Source organism: Camellia sinensis, chromosome 6 (assembly GCF_055761805.1).
Source record: "Camellia sinensis isolate YWXY chromosome 6, ASM5576180v1, whole genome shotgun sequence".
NCBI classification, from domain to species: Eukaryota; Viridiplantae; Streptophyta; class Magnoliopsida; order Ericales; family Theaceae; genus Camellia; species Camellia sinensis.
In genome coordinates, this window is record NC_138966.1 from 83,840,057 (window position 1) to 83,867,271 (window position 27,215).

The following is a 27,215-nucleotide window of genomic DNA, read 5'->3' on the forward strand; positions in this document are numbered from 1 at the left end:
GTTACAAGTACTTTTTTATTATATTTTAAAGTGAAATTAATTATGATTTAATAAATGAGTTTTGTAAACAAACGCCCTTAAGAATTGCAATAAATAAGCATCACTAACACCACTATTATAGAAGAAAAAAACAAATAAATGCATTAACTATATCTAGTTAAGGACTAAATTATCCTTTTTTTTAAATATTCCATTTTAATATATATATATATATATATATTATTTTTGTTGCACACAGTCTCACCGTCCCACTCTTGCTCGTGGCATATTACAATAATATGTATGTACATAGATGTCAATAAATAGTATTATTATTTTTTTTACCACACAATATTACACCAATATTGTTATATCAATAAATATATATATATATTTGGCAACATGATATTTCAATAAATATGTGCTTATCACACCCCCCCCCTAAAAAAAAAATATCATTCTTTGACCTACTATCATACCACGTGCCTATACTCTGAGATTACTGAATAATAAAAATTGACTTATCACCAATAAATCTTATATAAAAACTTATTGCCAAAAAAATATAAAAAGTAAAGTGTCAATTTTAAAAATTAAAAATTGAGTCAAAAATATTTTTATAAAAACTAGAATAAATCAAATTCAATATATATATATATATATATATATAAGCTTACAAAAACTAGATTATTTTTTTGTTTTTTCTTAAAAAATTTCAAAAAATTCCAGAATTTTAGATTTTAAAATTGTTACATTTAAGTTAAGTCCATTACAGTTGGAATGTTTCAGGATGGTGGGCAATGCAACCAAAATTGTTACATTTAAGTGAAGTCCATTAATTTTTTATAACTAGATAGTTATTAGGGAATTCTATTTCTACACACTTATATATCTCAATGTACACACTTAATAAATTTTTATTTTGATGACAATCATACCTTAAATAAAATAACTATTAATGGACATCAAGATACACCTTTAATATTATATTTCAATTTTTTCTATACACATCTTTAAAAAAACAATGCACATCCTTTAAATAAAAAATAAAAAATAAAAAAAATCCTAATTTACCTATTCTTTCTCACTAGTTCCATTGTTTCTCATTTGCTTGCTTGCAAAGTAATACTCTCAATCTCTATGTATTATCAGCTCCTCTTCAATCTCCATGTTTACTTTAAACATAAGCACATCTGTAATACTGTAGAAATAGCACTGAATGTGAGGTAAAATGGGAGAAATAGTATGTGCAATGGTAACCAAGAATTTTGCAATTGAGAAAGAGTGCTGTGGACAAGAACCTCCCTAAAAACCCAGCAACGCAAGAGCCAGAGTTCTTCGGGCAATCATTGATGAACATGATTACAAACATGACAATATTAGCTACCACAAACGAAGGTATCAACCATGAAAATCACTTCTTCGATTGCTTGATTTCTTGGTACACTATTGAACTTTGAGTCGTCGTCCCCGCCGCCCCGGCCAGAGGAGGAGTGTGTGTATCATGGTATGAGTAAAGGGTATAACTGAAATATTTAAAGTGTAAATTGAGAAGAATAATTAATAATTTAATCAATAAATGTGTGCATTGAGATAAATAGACGTGTGGAAATATAATTTCTCAAAATTATTGCATTTATTTTTTTCTATGATTATGGAGTTAGTTAGGCATATTTAATACCTCCTTAACAAATTGATTATATACATAAATACGGACTTCAATTCATTTCTAGATCTAACAACCAAAAGTAAACCCTTTTTTTTATGGTGTTTATATATTTAAATTTCCTTTGTTTTAGACCTAAACATTATATATGGTGTGCCAACAAGCTATTTATTTTCAAACCATTGCATCACAAGTACCAACTTCCACTTTAGTGTACCTAACATGTTTTTCATGCATTATTGTGGGGCATTTGGACAAAGGAGTTATTGCATATTCATAATTGACATTATTTTGCTGATTGAAAAACTAAAGACAAGCTTCTCTTTCAAATAGAAAGCCAAAGGTGGGCTACCACCACAGGGTGGAGAGGCATTTCTCCAACTTTAGGGGGTGTAAGAAAATGTGAGATTTATGGACACAGAATCAATTAGAGAATCAATTATATTAAATAATTTAAAATAATACACATTAGACAATGGGACCCTCCAATGAAGATATTGACGTTACACCATTTGTGTTTTCTATGATTTATTTTGTGTATATAAAATTATTAGTAAGAAAAACATGCAATGGTGATTTGGAGGTTTGTATGATTAAATGATGTGTTCGAATTGTTACTTTAAAATTTTTAATCAGTAAATAAAGCATCATTATGTTATCAAAATAAATATTACCCCGTTTTCTATCATATATAGAAATGGGATGATAGAAAAGGAATTGGTAGTCATATGGTCTTACCAGTAATGATATAGACCCCTCCAAAATATAACTCCACAACCCCCAAAATGATTTGAACCATTCATGTCACTGTCAGACACAAAAAAAAATAAATAATAAATAATAAATAATAAATAATTTAAACACATCAATAGTCAATACGTCAATGGGGGTGGTGGGGGTACCAAACATTTTCCATAGTCTTACCAGTGGTCAAGTGTGAAAACGCATTTGATTAATGCTTGGTAGCCAAAAAAGGAGGAGCTCGAATGGCCCAAATGAGTGTTTACCGGACGTCTGCAAGGACAACCGGCTGGATGTTCGCTCGGACAACCGAGTGAAAACTTGTCTTCTGCGGTTGTCACCTTTGTTGACCGCGACTATCAACCTTCTCGCCGGACGACTGGCGAGATGAATTTCGGGCCATTCAAGCCAACCTTCTTTTTGGACTACCAAGCATTGCTGAACTCATTTTATCAATATAAGCAAAAGTTGTTTATGGCAAATTTACCATCTCTGAATAAATGCTTTGCATTAATGCTTTGGATTCAAGTTAAAGAGTTCTGCAAAGAATAAATGCAGTTGAGCAAACAGACAGTAAGCATATAACATAATACTAGAGACTCCAAAATTTCTATCAAAATTTTTACCAAATGTTAATGAGACATTTAGTAGAAATTTTAATAGAACTTTTAAGATCTCTAACATTTTTTAATGTATTTAGATTGGGTTTGGGACATGAATTTTGTAGAAGGAAAATTAAAGAAAAAGACAAAAAATATTTATATATATTACTTGAATCTTCTTTCATATTGCCAAGTTTAACTCCTCTTCCACCACATTTAAAAGGGGAAAATGGAAGAATATATTTTTGATGTCTGGATGTCTCTGATTAATATGAATGGACAAGTCAACTTGTTAAAAAAACACACACACACACATAAAAACAAACCCAGATGGCTTGTTTGTGGTGAGCATGATGCACTACATTTGAGTCTTTGACAATGACCCCCTCCTACTCAAATATGCTCTTCATCTAATCCCTATAACACAATGCTTTAAAAGAGTTTTTCTTCTTTATTTTCAAAGAGGCCTCATTTAATGTATATATATATATATAGAAATGGCCAAGCTATTAAGCCTAAAAATTGAACTCTAAAGTCAAAGTTTGGTTCATATATAAGATAAGACGTGATAAAGTTATTTTAAGATGATTTATTTTAAAAGTCATTTTAGTTATTTTGTAACAAAATTCTTATTCCAAAAAAATTATTCTCACCGATACAAAATTATCTCAGACATGAGAGTATTATATTCGCAGAATAAGTTATCCTAGATCCACAAATATTAATGATTCATCTAGCTGATCTAAAAAAATATTAATTAATTATTCATCCACACAATTTTTTCACCCCCGAATTCCTTTGAATGGGACTCTCCGGTAAACTTGTTGATCCACAAAATGTGAGATAATTTTATCACAAGATAAAATAATCCTACCCCACTCTTATTTTCAAATTAAACATGGTCTAAGAAAACAATGGAGCATCATTTGTCCACCTCCCTCCTTTCCCTCTATACAGAGAGATGGGGTCTGAGTTGCCCATTAGTATTAATGAAAGTGATATTTTGTGCAACACACACACACACTCACTCTCTCTCTCTCTCTCTCTCTCTCTCTCTCTCTCTCTCTCTCTCTCTCTCTCATACTTGTAGGTTAGAGAGAGGGGTACGCACCGTAGAATACACATTACACGTAATATATTTGTCCAATTAACAAACCATATTCTCTACAAACTTTGGCTCCAATGACTATTTTCATGCACACCAGGGGACCATCTAAATAATTGTATGTCTTGATATATGTCAAGATCATTGACTTCCATTTGCAAAAAAATAAAAAAAAACAGAAGAGAAATACAATTTAGCCCTACCATGTGCTTTGACAATGTGTATATTTTTCCTCTCGCTATCATTTTACCCGTTTGGTATGCACAAATTAGTACAGGGAAAAACACAAAATTAATAATATTCTGTGCATTTTCTTGTGCATCTTGTCTGTTATGTGCACCAGTTCTGCACCCCGTGCATGTATATATATATTTTTTAAGAAAAATCTTGAATGCAAGGAATTAAAGAATGCAGTATATATAGAGTATAACAAGAATGATTTTCTAGACTTAAAAACAAAACTTCATATCTCACTGGCATTTCTGGAGCCAGCAAACTGTGATCTCTAAGCAGTTCAGGTCTGTCTGGATGCTACAATCCTTCATGTCAATCATAAACCAAGTTCCATATAAATCTCTATGGGAAATCCCTATTCAAACTCACAGGTAGCGAATTTGTTTTTGAAATTCATAATCACGATAAAGCTTTTACTAAGTAAACTATATCATATTCAATTTCACCAACCAGCCATCCTATTCCGGCCTTTTATGTTGGACCATTTTTCAGTTACAATTTTGGATAACAGACCTAATAATTTGATGTTCGTGCTTAAATTCTTAAGGAAATTTTGTTTTTGTCAAGTTCCAGGTTACTTAGAACTGGAAAGATTAGACTTTGGAGAGGCAGCTAATTATATCATCGGTGCCAAAGTTAAGAACTACTGAACAAAAAATATGGATACGAGGTAGAAGTAGGACGTCTGACCTGGATGCAGCAGTTCCATCGATATGTTAGAGAAGTAAGATGTCTGACCTGGATGCAGCAGTTCCATCGATATGTTTTCTGCATACAATGTGGACTTTGTTTAACCTGCAACTTGGTACAATCTGCATTCAAGTTGAAAACCCTCTACAGCATGAGAAATAGAAAAGGCTAGACACAATGTTGTAGATGGATAGAGCTTTTTACAAACACAACAGCAAGAAAAGAATATCACAAACAGTTCGCAAGAAATGAGATTATCCTACTCAAAGCACTTTAATCATACTGTTTTCCTGTATAATTCTGAAATTAGCAATGTAAAAGAGGCCAAAACAACCTTCATCATAATATTGTTAGCATCACAAATTTCCAGGTTCTGGTGGCAAAACTGTCTCTTTCCTCTCCAGGAATGCCAATCATAATAATCTAGGTCGCTGTTCTTTTACTGTTGGCTTAATTGGTCTCAGTAGTTTAGATCTTCCCAGTGCGTACAGCATCACAATTAACAAATTCTCTTTCACAGGGGCAGTTTTCAGGCATAGCCGTGAAATCAGAGAACCTAAAAGCATGTGTCACCTGAATTTCTTAATGCTGTGTTTGGTTGGGGGATTTGAGGGGGGATTTGGAAAGGGAAATGGAAAAGATAGGTGAAATGTAAATAAAACATGCCTATATTTCACTTAGTTTCACACACCTTTTCCCTTTCCCTATCCAAATCACTCCCCAAATCCCGCAACCAAACACAACGTAAAAGAAAATGCTTGAGACCCCTAAAAAACTCTCACAATATGACCCATAATGATATGGCATGATAGGTGTCAACTTTTGATTTGTCACACATTTAATCATACAGGCCCCAACTCTCTTGCCACATCATTGTGAGTGAATTTAAGGGTTTAAATTGTGGATCTCTAGCATTGCATTTTCATAAAATTGAAATGATCAGGTCCAAAGTTTGGGAGCTAGAGACTTCTATATGACAAACAGGTAGCTAAAAGAAAAATCATCCCTATTAGTCCTGCCCCAGCCTAACTATCAATTCAGACAACCCCAATGAACACAAATGAAATTTCTAGAAAGGAAAGAGAAGAGTATACTGCAGTAAACTTCGTGTTATCAGCAATATGAAGCTCTTTTGTTACATTACCAGGCAAAAGAGAAATGGTAAACGATTGAGTATCTATGAATGCACAAGCCGCAACCTCAAGGTATACTGTTTGATATTTTTATACTACTATTTAGAATTTCAGAACATCGAGGGAAGTTTGAAGACTAGACGTAAGATTGCAAGACCATTCAAGAAAATAATAGCAGGAGTTGGAACGACAGCACAAATACGAAGACTCCTACATTTTATAAGCTCACACTCTTCATGTTTAAGAAGACATGCTTCTCATATAGAGGGAAAGACAAAATAAAAATAAAAATTCACAAAACGACTTTCACTCAGGCATCCACTGCTTCCAAAGGAGCATGTTTGTTTGAAAGCCATCCAAAACAAAGAAACAGTTTTATGATGAAGGCAACAAATTTAGAACTGCAAAAGAACACAAGCAATTCACATTACTACCTTTTCATTCTTGTCAATTCAAGATTTGCAGAGTAGATCGAGGGAACTCACAAAACTGTAACATCCGAAGTAATTTATATTATAAAAAAATTAAGCATCTTTTCTTTGATAAATAAAGCAACTTTATTAGAACAGCATCAAGCCGATGTAAAAGAATACAAAGAAAAATCTCCAAAAGGGGGAAACCCCCTAACCATCCAACCTATTAAATCATCTAAAAAAAGAACACATCTCGACCTCCCTTTCAACCCAGCTATACAAAACTATTAACTACTGATTCTCTAACCAAGAGGCAAGATGATGCATCCCTTGAAACGTTCAACGATTCCGCTCCAACAAAACCAACCACATTAAACATAACGGGGCTGAAGCCCAAGCTTTCTGCTGATTGTTCCCAACCCGAACCCCTCTCCAACTTCAAAGCACCTCCATAACCCACGTTGGCTGAACCCAACTAATCCCAAAGGTAGACAAAATGCACCCCCACAACCAAGAAGCCACCGAACAATGAATAAGCAAATGATTAATGGACTCTGCATCACAACAATACCTACAACACCAATTCACTAAAATTTGACAGCAACGAATCAAATTATCAATTGTAAGAATCTTACCTAAGGCCACCGTCCAAATGAAAAAACCCACCTTAGAAGGAACACCCGGCAACCATATACTCAGCCAAGGAAAATTCCCAAGCTCCTGTCCCACCAAACCCCGATAAAACAAAGAAATTGAGAACTGCCCCTTAATCCCCAACCCACACCAAACCAAACCATCCTCCTTCCCCATCCCCGTAATCCCCAAACCATACAGAAAATTCAACAAATCCATCAACTGGCCCACCTCCCAATCCTAAACCTACCAACGTAACCCAATATTCCAATCCACTATGCCCCCAATGCATTCAAAGCAAAATGCCACAGTAGCCTCCCGATACACAATAATGCTAAAAATCAAAGGAAGCACTCCTCCAACAAGACCTCACCACACCATCTATCCCTACAAAAACACACCCTCTCCCCTGACCCCACCCAAAAGCCCACCCTCCTCCACAATTCCCCCCGACCCAATCAAATCCCCTTCCACAAACCTCGACCATGAGATCCACACCCACATCACTGTTCAAAAGCACAGATATCAAAAACCATGGATAGCCCGTCAACCCCAGCAGAAGATCATACTGTACTACAAAAACTGCTTGTCTTCAACCTAAATAAACAGGGAGAAAACCTAGGAAAGACGGGTGCAGGTAAAGGCACATTACAGGTATGATAATACAGCAAAACCTAAAAAAAGAAGGATAGAGATACGGTCCAGTACATCCATAAAAAAAAAAAAAATTATAATATGTAGTACATAACATGCTAGCCTTGATTAATGTTAACAAGAAAAATGAGATTTGAAAACTTCACCCAGTAACAATTTATGCAGTGTGGAAATTTTACCATTACTGGACCCAAAATAAGGGCTCCGTGAACCATCCAATCCCTAAAACCATTTCTTAAGCCACATATCTGAACCACTTCATAATTGTGCGTTAATTCATTTTTGCCACATCTCTCAGCAGAAAAATAAGTTCTGGAAGAAGAAAATAATATTTTCAACTTATTGCAACATAAAAAGACCCTGTTTAGCTGACAATAGAAATATGTAAATTACAGCATCACCAAGGAGAAGCATTTTTTCAGTGTTGCACCATACCAGATAGCAAGATCATGCAAATCACAGTATCATCAAGAAGCAGCACTTTTTACAGTGTAGCAACACACAAAATAGCAAGATCATCCAGATCAGTGCATCAATGTTCACTAAAGAGACAATAGAACTAGCGTACTACTTTGACCACTCAGTCACTGTAGATGCCCCTGATTAGTGCAATGGGATGTGCCTACTTATATATCTCTTGATTTGAATAAGTAAATTTCACCCAGTTATTCAATCATTTGTAAACCAGAGTCAATTCCATGATAAATGACAACTTTTCCAAAAGTACCACTTGGTACAATATAGAACGTTTCACCATTTCCATCTATCTCTGGTGTTGTAGCTCTAGAGCACAACTCAAAACATCAAGCAAAATCACTATTACCTAGAAACTCTTATCCTCACAAGTCACTATTACTGTGAATTCAAACCTGCCATGGCATAAGCATGCAGGAAACTGAAAACAACTGGATACCCCAGATTCAAGTTGTCGGTTGGCCCATCCTTACTCTGCCAATGTCCCTTGCAACTTACAGGACCACCATCATAATCTTAATTTGCTTTCAAATCTTCTGAGAAGTTCTAGACATTGTTTTGGGCAAAAGTTTTCAAATGTCCACTAGACTACTACTTGAATCAATTTCACCTCCTGGCATCACCTTTCAAACACATACAGATCTAGATTATTGTTGGAAGAACTTCCACTGGTAAATTCCACAGGTTCAGTCCCTTAAACACAATTGTCAATATAGGTGCTTCAAATGGGTTGAAATTTCTCTGACACTAGAGAAGTCAAGAAACATTTATGTGAATGTTTAACTGAAACCAAAGAAATAAAAATGGTTAGTTTTCACTAATAACTTTTATCTATAACTATCCCAGTTTTGAGATGATGGATTTTAACTAACTAGCAGCGCACTGGTTTGGGATGACATTCAAATAAAACAAGCCCCACAAAATATGTTAGAACTCACACAACTATTTGTCATAATTGTAATCAGCTTAATCTTATTTCTTACAACTAGTTGGCCCCCACGCGCTTCGCGCGTGGGGACGCATCACTGTTACATCATAAACTAAAACAAAAAGTAAATACAAAAATGGTTGCTTAAACATTAGGTAGAGGAAAGATGACAACAAAGCATTAACAATTAAAACTACTTAAATTAATCGAAATGGTAAGAAGAAGCATGTGACCGAGCAGACATTTTCAAAACAATTCATGTGTTACCCAAAAAAAAAAAACAGAGAACTATTCAATGTGAAATACTGTAAAAAAAAATATACTATCAAAAGTATAACTGCCACATAAATGACATTGGAATGCAAATTTTTTGCATTTGTAAATAGCTTACTGAGAATAATTCCATGTGCACCTCTATAGTAAGAGCTTATCAATGTTCCAAACCTCCTGTCCAGCTGCAAACCAAAAAATTTAATAGCCTCATATCTAAATATTGAATAATATATGTTTGAATTAAATAAGTTCAGTAAAGCTTGTCCATAAAAAAAAGCTTTTCTAAATTGTTGTTTTTGTTTGTGTTTTTGTTTTGAAGGATAGATACATGTCAATATCTAATTTAAGGGCACTCCTTCAACAACTCCGAAACCACTCGAATTTGCACAAATACTTCAGCAATTATTTTTTATCTCAACTCTTCATAAAGGCAGGCGTAGGGTTTTGGTATTGGAAAGTAGCTATTTTAGCGACTGTTTTAGCTATTGGGATCCAAGAAATTTTCCACACTGAATAAACAAAATAGTTCCAAATAACAAGTCATCTATGTTAATTACCTGTGTCCCAAATCGTAAGTTTCAGTCTTTTTCCACCAACTGTTAGGAACTTATCTCGAAATCCACACATGGAAATGGTCATAGCAAGGACTTTAAACTCAATATTAATGAATTCAAATAAAAAAATGAGTAAAGCCCATCAAAAGAAAAATAAAGTGCACATTGATTTTTCAGTTTATATCATTTCCATTCTTCACATGAGAACTATATTAGCTAAACAAGCAAAAAGAAACTACATTTCTAAGACAAATTGCTGTGTGGAAGTTCAAAAAACGCAAGTGGATGAAAACGATTCCAATCATAAAAGAATGAGAAAATAACATAACAAGCATCAGCAACATTTGTAGAAGTAAGCCCACTTCAGAGCTGACATTAGCAAAATCACATCACGAATAGTTACAAAAAAAAATTGAGCAGCCCTGTCAAAGTAGAGACGCTTTCTAATGTATAGGTTTAGATCTATAGAAAACAAAGTGACAGACAACAAATTTTTAATGTATAAGTTCAGTTATCCTCTAGATCATCATATCTTCTAAGTTAATATCATTGAGATTCAGTTATGAAAACAAATAAGATTCATTTAAGCAACTAACAATAACCTGTTTGAAGTGGACCTCATAACCAATAGGAAGGTGAAATAAATGGATGGACTAAACTAGCAGAAGAAACTAATAATACCTAGAACCAAAAATACAAAAGTAGAAGACTAACAGAAATTTTAAAAATTATGATAACTAACAATCTTTGTACTTTTTTAAGATGGAATCGATCTGATTACCTCGCTAAGGTGATCTCCAATCTTGAGCTGGTGGTGAAAGTTTCTGCAGTAAATGATGCATTGTTTAGCTTTAAAAAATAAAATAATAAAAATAAAAACATTGTTGGACATAAAAATAGACTCCAAGAAACTTGGTTACATGGAGTACAAGAAGGCATAATTTTTCAAGTTCGGTTGGCAATGATAAATAGAAGTGCGAAATACCATATGACATTGTTCTATGAGCAAGACCGGCTTGTTAGTCTAACCATTTGTGGGATGAACGTGTTAAGAAGAGAGTTTTGAGATACTAAAATGATTAACAAATATATAAAAGAACATTAAAATGGTTAATACGTATCACTTTGAATCTATCTTATCCTTCAATGTCCTCTTAAATGTTTCCCAAGTGCAAAATAGAGCTCCATGAGAAGGTTCTTCAAAAAGTGATCCTTGAATGTCTTCATTTTTGTGCTTTTCCTGAAGTAGACATACGAAATATGTAGAAAGTGAGATCCACAAAGGGTGCTGTAATGGATTATGAAGCATTAGAAATAATAATAAATCAGAATTGACAAATATGTGGCAAATACAAGAGCTTGGCAAAGAGTAAATTTAAAGCATTTATTTGACCATTGAAATAGAATTTAGAATTCATAGTTGTCAAGTTGTAGATCAATTTAAATAAATTATTTGAATTTGAAATTAGCATAGAGAAACTCTGTTAATCCACCAACAGTGGATTACCCCAATCTCTAATACCCTGCCAAAGAATGAAAAAGAAAAAATAGCTTCTTAAATATATTAGGGTCATAAGAAATAAAGCAATGGAATAGAGTGAAATAAGGTGGTCCATTATGAAAAAAGAATGACAAATAAATCCATCCAACCAACAAATACCAATAATTTTTCACGTCAGTAAGGGCAATATAAGATTTGATTACAAGGAATAATAACGCACTTAAGACAGAAAATAAAAAGAACGAATCCTCCATAAATCCCTCTCCAAATATTTCATGCAAACATCATTGACAGATATGGACATATATATGATAAAAAAAAAAAATGAAAACCTAAAACAAAAACATGGCATTCGAACAACAGAAAATCCAATTACATAAAGAACATTCAAGAAATAGATGATTCAATCAAGAAATTATTAGTGAAACCAAAGCTACAATTTGTCTTCTTTTCTTCATAGTAAATAGAATTGATTACAATTCTAACAAAATTAAACATGTTTTACTTTATTTGTTTTCATTTATGGACTTTTGACTTTCAACCAAGGTAGATTGTTGGCGATCTGAATTGGTAAGCATAATGACAATGATTTTGTGATCGAAGCGAAACAGTTGTGATTTCGTCAATGACCAAAATCGGGTGGAATAATTTCTCTATTTCTTCATATTCCACCATATTGTGCATTCTATATTTGTTCTTGTGCTCCTTTGAAGAATTCTTTGTATTAGTTAATGACAACCCCAATCAACATTTAATCCAAAAACAAAGAGAAGAGAAACTAAACATCATTAGAAGAACACCCCAAAAATTCCATATAAAACAAATAAAAAAAAAATAAAAATCCAAAAAAACCAAGTCATTGGTATCATCAAAAACATATGGGAAAACAAATACCCATAAAAAATCAAAAAGAAAGAAAAAAAGAAACCCATTAAAGAAAGCTCATGAACCAACCTTTCCAATTCAATCAACAACCGCTTTTCTAGCCCCCAAATTGAAGTCCCCATTCCTTACTGTTGTTGTCCTCTGCACATAGAAGGCTTCACCAAAACTTGGAGCCATTGCAAACTTTTACTAATTTCTATAGATATTTAAGATTTAATAACTACCATCTTATCAAATGAGAATGATAGAATCGTAGAAATCTCTGTTTTGTTCCTTGGAATGCTTTATAAGAAAAAGAGAATTCTTCACTAAAGAATGTATGCAGAAACAAGAATGAAAAGAGTATGAAAATCCAAAAAAGATGAAGCACTCTGTGTGTCTGTGTGTCTGTGTGTGTGTCTGTTTCATTTTGGCATATGATCGAATACATGGTGGATACACAATTAAACAGTTGTGAGGATCAAGAATAGAGCCCCAAATAGACAAATTACAGATAATTTCATAATAAACAAAAGGAAGAAGACACCTCATTTTCTGCAGGTTGTTCCAGCTCATAGAACATAAACCAATCCAGTATGTATGGTCAGAAATATATTGAAGGTTCTGTTTCGGTGACGAGTTTGAAAACCCACTCAACTCTTGAAGATCTTCCACAGTTCCACCGATCGCACTACTCAACTCCTGAAGAGCTTATCGCTTGTGTCATGAGCTTATCCTTTCTTGAAGGTTCCTGCTGCTTGTGGTCTTCCTGAAATGGTGATAGCGGTGTACGCATTTTGTGCAAGATTCAAGAAAGGAGAGATGGTGGCCTCCGATAGGTTGGTCAATCGGTTGTAGATGTCATGGCTATTGTCATTGTTAAGTAAGGATCGAGATAGCATAGCTGACAAGGAAGGGTGAATTGTAATTATGATTTGAATAGAATGGTGAGGTTGGTAAAAGGACTGTTAGACTGAAGTGTTAGAACAGCTTCTATGCTTCATAACCAAGCATCAACGTTTTACCACTGTTCTATGTAAAACAAGCAGTCGTGTTACACCAAGCAAGAAGCAGTGTTACACCACTCTTACATTCTTTTTATATATGTTATAGAAATAACATACACCGTTGAAATGCATCCTTTACAAACTCAAGAGAAAGATATATCCCATAAGGAGCCGAGTTAGAGCACTAACGCAGCACAATGCTAACAATTATTTTGGCCCTCTCTTAAAAACAATTTGCTTTCACCAATTAATGAAATATTCACAAAATGATTCAAGTTTACGTGACTTCGATCTGTTGCCCACCCAAAATAAAATCCAGATCTGTTTCCAGGTTTCAAATGTTCTAATAGAATTAGAATGAATGCCACAAACTCAAAACCCAAGCTATGCACATTCATAAAGGATTCATTAGATAAGCACTATTTCATGATACATGTTCAATCAAGCTCTGTTGGGAAGGTGACTGCGTAGATATGCAGAGGAAGGACAGTTGTGGAGAAGTGTAATTGATTGCAAATTTTGTGTTGATAAAAGGGGATGGATGTCTATGGAAGTGATTGATATTAGGTAGACTTTTTCAAGCATGTAATGAAATGAAATGAGATTGGTGATGACAGAAAGATTTAGTTTTGGCATGTGGTGTAAGGTGATTCAATTGTTGGTAGTTTTGCTGTCAACAAGAATGCTTTGGTAGCATAATACTTGAGAATTCTCAATTCTGGGGTGGTCTGAGAACCCCCTTTAATTAGATCCATTTATGATTCAGAGTTGGAAGCAATGGTTGCATTCCTTGCATTCCTTTACGGGAATTGAGAGCCCCAAAAATAGGACAGATGGGATGAGATGGAGAGTTGGCAATGGGATGTTTTTGGGGAAATCTCATTACTCCTCAATTATTGACAAACTGAAGATTTTTAAAGTCCACGCCTACTACTAATCGTAATTCACAATATTCTCAATTGGAGCCATCAACTGCAAGACCATATGGCCCCATGAATAGATGGATTAGACTTTAAATATTCATATTTCCTGCATGCACTATTAGAAAATGTGGAGGTTATTTACTTCACCTCTCCAGTCTCCATTATTCAGACATGGGCATGAGATCATGAACGTATGAACTTCAATATAAAATATAAAATAAAAATAAAAAACAAGAGAGGAGAGAAGGAAATTGCAAAAAGATGTTGAATGATAATGCAAGTAAAGCCAACAAAGGATTCTTCACCTTTAATGGTAATGCTAACTGGTAATTTCAATCACAAGCCTATCATAAAGTAGCACAAAATATACATGTATAACATATAGAGCTATATGTTTAATATATACATATGGTAAACTTTGAGAGGAAATCACTTTGAAGCAAGCAACGGTCATAGCTAGGTCATTTACCAAATTATACAATACCTGACATGCACAAACTAAGAAATTTAGAAGTTGGCTGATTTCACTAAGTCCCTGTATAAACAAAGACATTGCAGATTGCAAACACTTAGCAGCAAAAAGAACAAAATAGCCGATTTTTACAAATTGTATATAACATTGTAAAACAAACCTGAAGACAAAACCTAAAAATAAAGAGGAAAAACCCATACCTCATCATCTTCACGAGATTATGTGGTTGCAAAGCTCCAACCACTAAGTATGTGCATTCCATGTATAACTCATGCATGTTTTGAAAGTGGTCCACCATAATGTTACAGATATTCTCACAAGAAAACAAATGTTACAGATAATATTCCAAATAGAATCATCCAAGTTTGCAATAATCCATTGATCTCTTGCAGTCGATTCATTAATGCTCTTCCCATTATATCCTCCTACGCAGTGGCATAGCTAGCTTACTTTTACAAATTACAAAAACATGAGATGACATTTCTTAGATTTTATTTTTTTAAATTCATCATAATACACTCCAGTTTGATATTAAGATGTCCAATTTCTAAAGATGGACAACCGTGTTGATGGCCAATAATGTGGAAAACTCTAACAGCAATTTCATCTCAAACAGCACCACTTTTGAATAAAAGTAAAGCTGGACTATAGCGCATGGTGTGAACAGCACAAACACAATATTCATTACATTTAATGAGAAAATTTACATTTACCGAAGACCTTAAAAAAAGTGTCACTGCGCAGCATGCTTCTTATTTTTATGGTCAACAACTACAACTACCACTAACTTGAGCTTCCCACAATCATGAATCATCTAAATTTTTAAAATCATCTCCTTTAATACAACAACTTTCATGTCCTATAGCACTACAATGTTTTTGGCAAGTTCACTTCTGACTTCATAAGTTTCCACTAATCAATCTCAATATCTCTTCTCTATTGGATTTATAATGAAATTGTTGTTTCACTGCAACACAATGCACTAACTGCATGAACCTTCGCATAGTTATAATAGAATCCTATAAACACTTCCCTTTAGTTCAATTGGATTACAATATCACGTCCACGCCTTCTAAACTATTAGATGCCTTTGCATCCATGTAAAATATAGTAAGGTAATTCCATCTTTAACATCATCACTTTTTAGCCAATCACATTAAACTACAGATTATCAATGTGTTGTGTAAATACACCTTATACATGCCAAGCTACAACTCAATTGTTTAACCAAAAAAAAAAAAAGAAAAAGAAAATAAGCAAGTATAGCTTTTTCATGTAATTATTGGCTTAGCAAAACAAACAAATTGTACTTATAAGTCAAATAATAGGCTCCTTTTTGGGTAGGGAGAACACGAAGAAATCATGCCTAGTATGGAAATTTCTTCACACAGGATGCAAGCAAAAGAAATAAGAGAGCAACGGGCTTAATAAATTTAGAATAATACCAAACCAAACGTTAAATCTCATCAAATGGGGTCGGCTACATGAATCTTTCTTCTCCGCTCGATTCCATCAACGGCCATTTGGTTAGTCAAATTAAGAAGGCATATCTCTACTTATTACACTAGTCCACATCAATCCAGGTCTGCCCTTCTCCTAATACTTCCATCTACCGTCACTTCTATCCACCGTTGCTTAATAACTTTAGAATAATATTGACAAAAAAATTGGCCACTTAGCAATACCATAGATACTTTTAAATGTTAAATGAGTAGCGCTATTCAGGCCCAAAAGACTCATTTTTTAACCCAATCTCTTAGAATATTTAAGGCAACTCTCTCTCTCTCTCTCTCTCTCTCTCTCTCTAGCAATCAACCAATCATCTCTTTTAGGTCTAGAAAATGGGTTTGTATATCATCTTCCGTGTTAAATACGTTGAAGAAAACTACTATTTTCTTGCTATCAGACTAGGTTTTTGACTCAATTTTCAAGATCTATGTTCCATAACCTCAACTGCTTATGACAGGTGCCGGTATGTGTCTAATTTATTCATAAGTTTCTTTTATTTCATCAACTAAAATGGTCCTTTTATGTAACATAGGGCATATGAACACTTTACTCATTGTGAACCAACCATAACAAAACTCATATAATGAGTGCTATTTAAAATTACATGAAGTAAATTTGAATACTAAGCATGTTCATAAATCATAAAGCATGTTAACTAAACATGTCAGACACTGAAATGTTATTTGCCCTGCTTGGGAACCTAAAGCTTTTAAAAGAGTCCCTGTAACATAGTTCATGGGTAAGTAATTTTGATCACAATATGCGTAAGTTGCTGTTAGTATTCTTTTCAATGGGACTAAACTTTTTGTACTTCTGTTTTTGTATGGTCAAAAATTCAAGCTATGCTATCTCCTTTTTGGTATTAGCAATGTGTATTAATTGTTCAAACCGCATCATAAAATATCATGTATTGCATGCATGTCTCCGCATTATCTACTTAATCAAATCCATTGATTACAACATCATGAATTGCACATCTCTAGAACATTACATACACATTACATATAGATATGATCAAGGTTGTTAAAATCGGGATCCTATGTTGGATCGTTAGAGGTGTTTATAGGATTGGATCGTAGAATCGGATCGAGGATCGTAAGATCCTACCGAAAAAAACAAATTACATAATAATTTAATTTAAATAAATATTTCTTATAAAGTATACACAAAATGAGCCTATATTCTATTAAAAAGAAGTGAAGATATTGTGAAAAATACAATACTTATGTAAAATGTACATATAATATTATACAATAGAAAACTCGATGGTAAAAGTTTTGTATTTCATCAAAAAAGAAGGTGCAGAAGAATAATTCTATAACAAAATACTTTACAATCTACAATAATGCATAAAAAGTAAAGAAAAAATATTTAACAAAGTTGGATATGAAAATAGATTAAGACTCAAAAGAGTAGCTTAGTCGAATGATAAGGTTTGTCGTTAACATCCTTGGTGGAGCGGATTCGAGTCACAAAAATAATCTCTCCAAAAATTGGGATAAAGTTGCAATCATTTTACTCTCCTTAGACTCCGCAAAAGCTAAGTTTGCTTTTCCGACTATTTAATTTTCTTAAATTACTACAATATTTGAATGTTTGTTTCCTAGTTTGTTTTTTTTAGTCTATTTGATTCAATACTACTTAATTTTTATTATTTATTTTGACCACCTAAATTGGTATTTAGACAACAAACATAAAATTTACAATAAAATATGTCACACAATACAAAACAAGGCTTGTAAATTGGATCAGATAGGATCGGATTCGGATCGAGATTCTACGATCCTATAAGATCCCATTTACCTATAAGGAGTTTTTTACACGATCCGGATCGATTGTACTCAAATGAATCGTAAGATCGTAGGATCGTAAGATCCGGATCGAGATTCTGATAACCATGGATATGATAAATGCCAATGAATGTCTCTTTGGATGGAATATCGTATTATCAAAGATACAGAGCATTAATTGCTTTAGTTTTAACTAACCAATAAATAGTATCATTGCATTTATAATATGCAATATTGTTTTGGTTTTCACTTCATTGTTAGTTAAAAATAAAAAAAAAGAAAAACAATGGCATTAATCATTTTCGGGAGTTCAATGACACCAATTTGTCAATAGTCGGAATAAGCATATTCTTCCAAACAAAGAAGCATGGACACTTCTAAGAAAGTGACGTGTTAGTGTTGGACAGGTGTCTGAAATCGACACTCCTCAGGCACGTGTCCGACAGTCATTTTACGACGTATCCATCTCTTCTTGGCCATGTCTAACACTAAAAATATGAACATCAGACCAACATTTTAACATTTGCTAACTTATGATTTTCAAAGTTCAAGAATTTGATATAAATATCTTATATTCTTAAAAACAATGTATAGTTCTTAAGAATAACGTAATGTATCATTCTTTTTAAAAAGTGTATAAATAGATGACTTAGGAGGACAAGGGAAATGTTGCAATTATATATGTTTCCTATAGTTTATCTAATTTTTAACTAATATGGTCCAATCCAATAGTCTAAAAATTCATGTAAGAGAATTGGATACAATATTTACTTGATATAAAGTAATTATTTAATTTTGTATATAACATGCATATATATAACTACATAACATAATATATTCTTAGATAATATTATATCAACATATAACTATTTGTAGTGTATCCGAGTCATGTCCGCGTCCTACTTTTTTGGAATTTTCCGTGTCATGTCATATCCGTATCCGTGTCTCGTGTTCGTGTCTATGCTTCATAGCTTCCAAACAAGCTTCTCTTAAAAAGTTACTTATGAGAATTGCAAGACTTGAAAAAGCCAAATTTCTCACACTTATGAATGTATGCAATGGAACTGGCGCTTTCTCTTATACTCCTATGTGCATGCTTGCCCATGAAATCACAAACACAAGTGGTTTCACATAACACAAACACATAGGTACATGTGCCATCCATGAGGGTTCATTAAATTCAGAAAGTTTAAAAGCATAAAACAGTACCCAAATCAAACAATGAAAACTTTCCAAATGACGTTGAAGGATTGTCGCAACATATATGATGAGGAGGGTTAAATAGGTATATATATATATATAATTTAAAAAATAAACAAAAACCTATCTTCTTTGACATCTATGAGGCTAGAGAAATTCTTTTTGTCTGATAACACTACATTTAGTTGTATAAATGCTCCTACAGAAACAAAATCTTGAAAACACATCATTTTCGGCCACAAATTTCTTGATTAGTTGAAACCTACATCTCATCCCCAACAATCGTCTTATCCATTTCATGGAAGTATATTTAGCCAACTTCCCATCCTGGGCCAACAAATGGGGAAGGGCTGCACTGAGAGTACCCCAAACAGTCTCAAACAAAAAATTAACTACCTGACTCTCATCCCCAGAAGAGAAGGGCTGCACTTCTAGGGTGTGGTATTGCGTCGCTTTGGTTCAAGTACTGGGGACTTCCATTTGGATTCTTTCTGGAATCCAGTTATGGAGAAGATTGGGAAAATGTTAGGAGAATGGAGTACGGCTTTGCTTTCACAAGGACTCATATATACTTTGGTTAAGACAGTATTGAGTGATATTCCCATTTATTCTTTTATCTTTGATCAAAATCCCAGTAAAGGTGGCAAGGTCAATTGAAAAGTTGATAAGGTACTTCCTATGGGAAGGTAAGGATGAGGGGAAGAGGGATCACTTAGTGAATTAGGAGATCGTTTTACGTCCAAAAGATAAAGGTGGCTTGGCCATTGGTAACATTGTGGCTAGGAACATGGCTCCATCTGAGAGTGATTCACTTTGGCATTCTGTAATTAAAAGCATGGGCTTCGAGACAATGGTAGAGACTCAAACATAGTTGTGAGGAGTAATTGTCCGGCTCCTTGGAAATCAATTTCGCAAATCTATACACTTTGGTCGCATTTTCTTTCTGAGAAAGTGGGAAATGGGAAGTTGGTTCATTTTTGGGAAGAGCTTTGGATGGGATCTTCCTCCTTTGCTTCGGATTTTCCAAATTTATATAGAGTGGCTCGATTTCATAATTGTTCTGTTCTTAGTTGCATGAAGCGGGAGCGGGAGCGGGTGCGGGAGCGGGTGCGGGAGCGGGAGCGGAGAAGCGTGAGCTGATAGAAGTTTCTTAGGTTGGGAGCGCCTCAGGGTGCGGTAATATATATATATATATATATTAATACAGAATAGAAGTTTTTTCATAAATATTTTTTATAATACACATTAATTATTTTATTTATTTATTATATTTTTTAAATAATATGTTATTGTTAGTTTATTTTTTTATTTTTAATTGATATATATATTATAAATAAAAAAATATAACAAATAAGGAATAATAAAATATGTTAAAATAATTAATAAAAAATTAGATGATTTATTTTATAAATTTTATTAAATCTTTTTATTATATATGATTTAATTAGATTTATTATATAACAAATTATATTATTTATTATATAACGAATTATATTATAATTATATTATTTAAATATAACAAATTATATTATTTATTATATAACAAATTATATTATAATTATATTATTTATTATACTCATTAGTTACAAACGGGAGGGGACAGATCTGATCGACGAGAGAGAGAGAGAGAGAGAGAGAGAGAGAGAGAGGGAGGAAGAAGAAGACGACCAGATCAGAGGAGATCGAGAGAGATGAAGACAGAGAGACAGAAGAGGAGGTCGAGAGAGATGAAGACAGAGAGTGAAGAGGAGATCGTGACCAGATCAGCGGAGATCGTGACCAGATCAGAGGAGATGTAACAGAGATCGAAGGCTATCTTCGTTGACTGAATCGAAGATGTGTCTGAGAAACCCTACCATTGTTCACTGTAAGTTTCTCTGAAAAACCCTTCTTCCTCTCATTTCGACATGGAAGGCTAGGGTCTCTCTCTCTCTCTCTCTCTTTCCCCTTTACGACCCCGTCTTGGACTAAATCGCGTTTCTCTTTGCACAGAAACGCGATTCCTACACGTTTCTCTCTAAGAAACGTGGAATCGTGATTCTTACTCAGAATCGCCACCTAGTTGGACGATTCCTGCAACTAAGGTTCTGTTGCTTCCATGGCTTGTTCTTCTATGGCTCCAATTTCTTGGAATTTTAATTTTTCCAAAAATCTCAATGATGGGGAGGCTGCACAGTTGGCATCTATGTTGTCTAGGCTTGATCACTTTTCTTTGTTTCCTTTGGTGGAGGATAGGAGGGTTTGGACTCCTCATTCATCGGGCACCTTCTCTTGCAAATCTTTTTTTCGATATTATTATTGATATTCCTCATGTCCCACAGCTTCCTTTTTGTAAAAAAAATCTGGAAAGCTTATGCTCCTATTAAAGTGAAGGTGTTTATGTGGTATTTGGTTCATGAGAGCATTTTGACAAATGATACATTGCAAAAAAGGAGACAATCATTCTCTAAATCCACAATGGTGCATTATGTGTTGTAAGGATGGTGAGTCCTTAGATCATCTATTTTTACATTGTCCAGTTGCTTTGAGCTTGTGGCAAAGGTTGTTTCTTTTGAAAAATGTTGAGTGGGTGGCTCCGAAAGGTCGTGCACAAATGATACTGACTTTAAAGGTTTGGGAGGATCAAAAAGGGCAAGGTACTATGGTTGTGTGCCGTCTTTGCAATCTTTTGGGTTTTGTGGTTGGCAAGGAATGCACAGATTTTTGAAGACAAATCTCGAGAAGTGGACTTTCTTTGGAATAAAGTTTGTCATTTGACATCATTTTGGGCTCCAGTGAATCCTCATTTTAAAGGAGTCCCATTGTTTTTGTTAGTTAGAAATTGGGTATCAATGTGTGCTATGTAGGAGTTCTGTTTTGGGGATTTTGTTTTTTGGAGATGCATTTTCTTTCTTGTGTTTTCTTTCTTGTAAAGGATGCCTCATTCTCGCCTCTTTTTTTATCTTTTCAATAAAATTCTTTGTTAAGAACAATGCTTAGTTTAAATAATTTTTAGTTCTCATATAATATTTGACAAAATTGAGTTGGCACAGATACTTCACACTTCTATTTTAAATCATTTGTAGTTCTCATTTTTATTTTGCATGTTTGTTTTGGTGTTCACTTCATTGTTGGTTGAAAATAAGAAAAAGTAAGAATGGTGTTCATCGTTCTATGCCATTATGCCAACTAGGTAACGAGTTAGAATAAGAGATTTTTTTACACATGCTTCTTTTATAAAATTAATTATTTATGAGTCAACAACCTAAAATCTTGCAAAAGCCAAATCGTCACACTTAAATGCATGCAATAGAACTAGCACTTCCTCTTATTCACTTGCACTAACTCTAGCACAAATGCACGTAGACGTGCTTGCCCATGCAAGTATAGACATGGGTGGTTTCACATGCTAACACACACATACACGGAGACCGAATTGGCATATTATCAAGATACCAACTTTTGTCTTCATACATATATGTCCATTCACCGGTTCAATAAATTTAGAATGGTTGACAAGTATCAATGATGTTCATCTATGAAGCACGGACAACTCTTTGGAGGCAGCGTATGGGTGTCGGACACGGACACACGTTGGACACGCGGTAGACACGTGTCCGCCACTCGACTTAATGTGTCCCTGTTTTGTTTTTTGAATTTTTGGAGGCGGACACTCTTTCGGACACGCTTGACACGTATGAAACAGAAAGAAACCATAATCAGGAGACAAAGAGAAACCCCAACCCATTGAAGAGAGAGAGAGGAGAAGAACCTATTGAAGCCTAGATCGAGGCTAGATTTGTTCGTCTTCGTCTCTGATCAAGGTATGTTTTTCGTTTCTTTCGCATCTCTGTTCGTCTCCTCTCTCTCTCTGTGTTCGTCTCTCATCGTCTTCATCTCCTCTCTCTCTTTATTCGTCACCTCTCGCTCTCTGTTCGTCGCCTCTTGTTTGCTCTGTCTCTCCTTTTTTTTTGTTTGACTCTTTCTCTTCCCTCTTCCTTACCGTCTCTCTTGCTCTTTATTCTTTTTATTCTTTTTCTTTTTTTACCTTTTTTGTAAATAAATAATATAAATAAATACAAATAATATATATATTTTTTAATTTTACATATAATAAATAAAATAAATAAATAAAAATAATATATATTTTTTAATTTTACATATAATATATAAAAAAAATTATATATATTGAGCGTGTCCCCAGCTTGTCGTGTCCCCTATTTTTTAAAAATTTGTATGTCTACGTGTCCATATCGTGTCCGTGCTACATAAATGTTCATCGCTTTATGCCATTATACCAACTAGGTAAATAGTTTGAATAAGAGATAATTTTTTGGCACGGACTTTTATCAAGTTAATTATTTATGAGAGTTGACAACCTAAAAGGTTACAAAGGCCAAATCGTCACATTTGAATGCATGCATGCAATAAAACTGCCATTTCCTCTTATTCACTTGCACAAACTCTAGCACAAATGCACATAGACGTGCTTGCCCATGCAAGCATAGACATGGGTGGTTTCACATGCTAACACACACATACATAGAGACAGATTTGACATATTATCAAGATACCAACTTTCATCATCATACATATATGTCCATTCCCCGGTTCAATAAATTCTTAAAGGTTGACAAGCATCAATGGTGTTCATCGTTTTATGCCATTATACCAACTAGGTAACGAGTTAGAATGAGAGATGTTTTTTTGTATGTGTTTCTTTTAGAAAGTTATTTATTTATGAGAGTCGATAACCTAAAAGCTTACAAAAGCCAAATCGTCACACTTAAATGCATGCAAGCAATAGAACTGGCACTTCCTCTTATTCACTTCCACAAACTCTAGCACAAATGCACGTAGACGTGCTTCCCCATGCAAGCACAAACATGGTGGTTTTACATGCTAACACACACATACACAGAGACCGAATTGACATATTATCAAGATATCAGCTTTCATCTTCATACACACATGTCCATTCATCGTGTCATGCCATTATACCAATTAGGTAACAAGTCAGCATGAGAGAGATTTTTTTTTTTTTTTTTTTTTTTGCACATGTTTTTTATTATAAAGTTATTTATTTATGAGAACCGACAACCTAAAAGCTTACAAAAGCCAAATCGTCACACTCAAATGCATGCTTGTAATAGAACTGGCACTTCCTCTTATTCACTTCCACAAACTCTAGCACAAAGGCACGTAGATGTGCTTGCATGGGCAAGCACATACATGGGTGGTTTCACATGCTAACACACACATACCCGGAGACCAAATTAACGTATTATCAAGATACCAATTTTCATCTTCATACGCATATGTCCATTCACGGGTTCAATAAATTCAGAAAGGTTGACAAGCATCAATAAAGTACTCAAATCAAATCACTAGCAATGAAAACTTTCCAAATTAAGTTGAAGCATTGTAGCTACATATATGATGGGGGGTAAAGCTCTATAATAAAAACAAAACAAAAAACAAAAAAACCTCTCTTTTTTGATATCTATGGGGTTTCCTCTCAAAATCCTTTTTGTCTAGCAATATTACATTTGGTTGTGCAAAATGGATCATCCAAGAGAAGTATAGTTTCCAAATGCTCCTACAGGTGACCAAAAAAAAAAAGAAAAAAAAAAAAAAACCTTTTTTCAGCCATGAATTTCCTGAATAGTTGAAAGCAGCATCTCATCCCCTACAATTGATCGTAATTGTTTAATGAAAGCATCTTTAGCCACTTTTCCATCCTGGCACAACAAATAGACAATTGCAATCAACAGTCCGAGGAACCATGCTTTTCACAAAATATTTGAAAAATTAAGTAAAAAACAGATACTTAATACTATTCTTCTGTTTGTTGAAAAAGCAGCGTAATTTACCTTATATGTAACCCACAAAGTTTGCAATTCCTGAACTCTTGAGGAAGGAGGAGAGTTGCGTAACTTGGACAATAGATTTGTTAACAAAGCATTTGATGAACCTGGGAGAGGCATCACAAACGATGATCCTCTAAATAGACCTTAAAAACAGAAAGCAAAAACTGGTCACCAAAGATGAAACAGAAACGTGCACGGAAAAAAAAAAAAAATGCAATCAAGGAAAACCATTTTTTCCTTTACCTTCCGCACGATCAGAAGATTTATAGCTCACAACACACTCAGGAAGTATGTGGGTGTTCATATTGGCACACCACACCACATACCAATTGGGATTCTTAAGATCATCCACACCAGTATCGAAATCCTGGCAGGAAGGATACATCTGTGTGGACCCTGCTTCAATTTGTTCACATTTACCCAATATAACTTTACACAGGATAACATGCTTTTCTCCATTATCATCGGCCTCAGATAACATAGCACTAAAACACAATTCAACCATCAATCATCATTACCAACAACTAAAAAACTATTTACAATACAATGAATAAAATAGATGTTAAAGCATGTGTGCGCAGCGCGGTACCTTGTGTGGGATGAGCATAAAGGAGACAAATAGATGCCAATTCCATGAGCTTCAGAACCAGAAAACTTGTTAGTCAATGCGAACCCGTGACTCAAAATACTAGCCACTCCTTTGTCCGAAGCCCCATACCAAGCAAATTGCATATTGGCCTCTCCTCTAACAGCCTTCATAATCTCCATCTGCTTCTGGAAGACTTCGAATCGAGCTCTATCTAACGGACCGCTGCGCGAGCACTGGTGAATTGCAGTGATCGCAGCACCGGGTTCAAGAACTCCTATCCCAGACAGAAACAAATTCTTGACAACTGAATAGGCTTTCTCTCCTTCTTTCAACAGTTTCGTTTTCGGCCACCTCGGTGATTCTGCATCATAAGCACTAATCGGCGACTTCTTCTTCTTCTTCTTACCGGGTTGATCGTTCGAAGAACTTCCTTCAGTTTCACTCTCTCCTTTCCTCTTAGCCGAATTGAAATCTCCTCCGATTCTAATCCCAATCTCAATCGTAGGGTTTTCGGAGGCCAAGTCCTCGGTGACGTTCGAAATTTCAATATTCGGATTTGAAGAAGACACATTCACGACTTCAATGTTCGGATCTCTGGAAACGTTTGCAACTTCTCCACCGCCATCGACAAAGGTCTTGGGGAAAAAACACTTACCGTGAACATCAATCCAAGCAATCGAACTCTGATTCCCACTCTTCAAATCAATCTGCAACATTCGATAAAAATCGAACAAGCAAAGAACTCCCTCAATTCGAACCTCGACCACCGATTTCCCTTCCAAGAACCCCGATCGGAGCGAATCGAAGACTTCTGGAGCGAAATCAACCCACGATTCGTTCTCGTAACGCATAATCTTAGCAGGTGAAGCGCTTCGCTTGAAATTCAAGTGGTTTTGAAGCAAGAACTTTGTATGACAACAATCACGAGCACAAGGTGATGATGATGATGAAGAATTCGGAGGAACCCTAACCCTAACAGTATCTACAACGTCCCTCTCGTTAAACATCACCGTCGCTTTCGAATTCGATTTCGAATTCATGAGTTTTGGTTATGAGATATGGCACTGTACAATGAGAAGCTCTGGAACAAACAAGCGAAGCAATTCACACAGTATGGACGAGAGACTTCTGGAATCAAAAAGGTGCACCGCTTCGGTATATATAGGCGGCGCGGTAGCGGGCGTGTTCGAGATAATACGGGCATTTACATGTCAGTTTTAATTTATGAATTTATAATTTATTAAGTTTTAAGTAAGTTTTTTTAAAATTTTTAATAATTAAAATTATTTTTTAAATAATAATTATTTATTATTTATGATTGTTTATAAAAGAATATGATAATTTGATACTTATTTTAATTTAAAATATTAATTTTTAAATTAAAAAATATTTAAAAAATTTGAAAATATGGAATTATTTTTTGTACAAAATT

The 27,215-nt window shown here is 34.4% G+C and overlaps 1 protein-coding gene and 2 long non-coding RNA genes across 8 annotated transcripts; all 3 read right to left on the minus strand.

Moving 5' to 3' along the window:
• Positions 1-938: 938 nt before the first annotated feature.
• On the minus strand, positions 939-9,928 carry LOC114300169 (uncharacterized). Of its 5 annotated transcripts, XR_014332537.1 has the most exons (6): positions 9,644-9,779; positions 8,030-8,162; positions 5,018-5,139; positions 2,874-2,925; positions 2,384-2,452; positions 939-1,505 (listed from the first exon to the last, which is right to left on the minus strand). It is a non-coding gene; the product is annotated as an uncharacterized LOC114300169 (long non-coding RNA). The 5 variants fall into 5 exon arrangements; XR_014332533.1 differs by lacking the exon at positions 2,874-2,925; XR_014332536.1 differs by lacking the exon at positions 8,030-8,162 and having other exon boundaries at positions 9,644-9,774.
• An 848-nt stretch (positions 9,929-10,776) lies between these two features.
• Positions 10,777-13,348, minus strand: LOC145792739 (uncharacterized). 2 transcript variants are annotated; one of them, XR_014332531.1, is made up of 3 exons: positions 12,992-13,348; positions 12,535-12,606; positions 10,777-10,903 (listed from the first exon to the last, which is right to left on the minus strand). It is a non-coding gene; the product is annotated as an uncharacterized LOC145792739 (long non-coding RNA). The 2 variants fall into 2 exon arrangements; XR_014332532.1 differs by lacking the exon at positions 10,777-10,903 and adding an exon at positions 11,148-11,319.
• Positions 13,349-24,708: 11,360 nt separating this feature from the next.
• LOC114300168 (putative inactive poly [ADP-ribose] polymerase SRO3) lies at positions 24,709-26,990 on the minus strand. Its single transcript, XM_028245057.2, has 4 exons — positions 25,784-26,990; positions 25,438-25,679; positions 25,198-25,337; positions 24,709-25,065 (listed from the first exon to the last, which is right to left on the minus strand). Exons 1-4 carry the CDS (start codon positions 26,821-26,823, stop codon positions 24,970-24,972), a joined length of 1,518 nt encoding a protein of 505 aa, XP_028100858.2. The 5' UTR covers positions 26,824-26,990; the 3' UTR covers positions 24,709-24,969.
• Between the last annotated feature and the right edge of the window lie 225 nt (positions 26,991-27,215).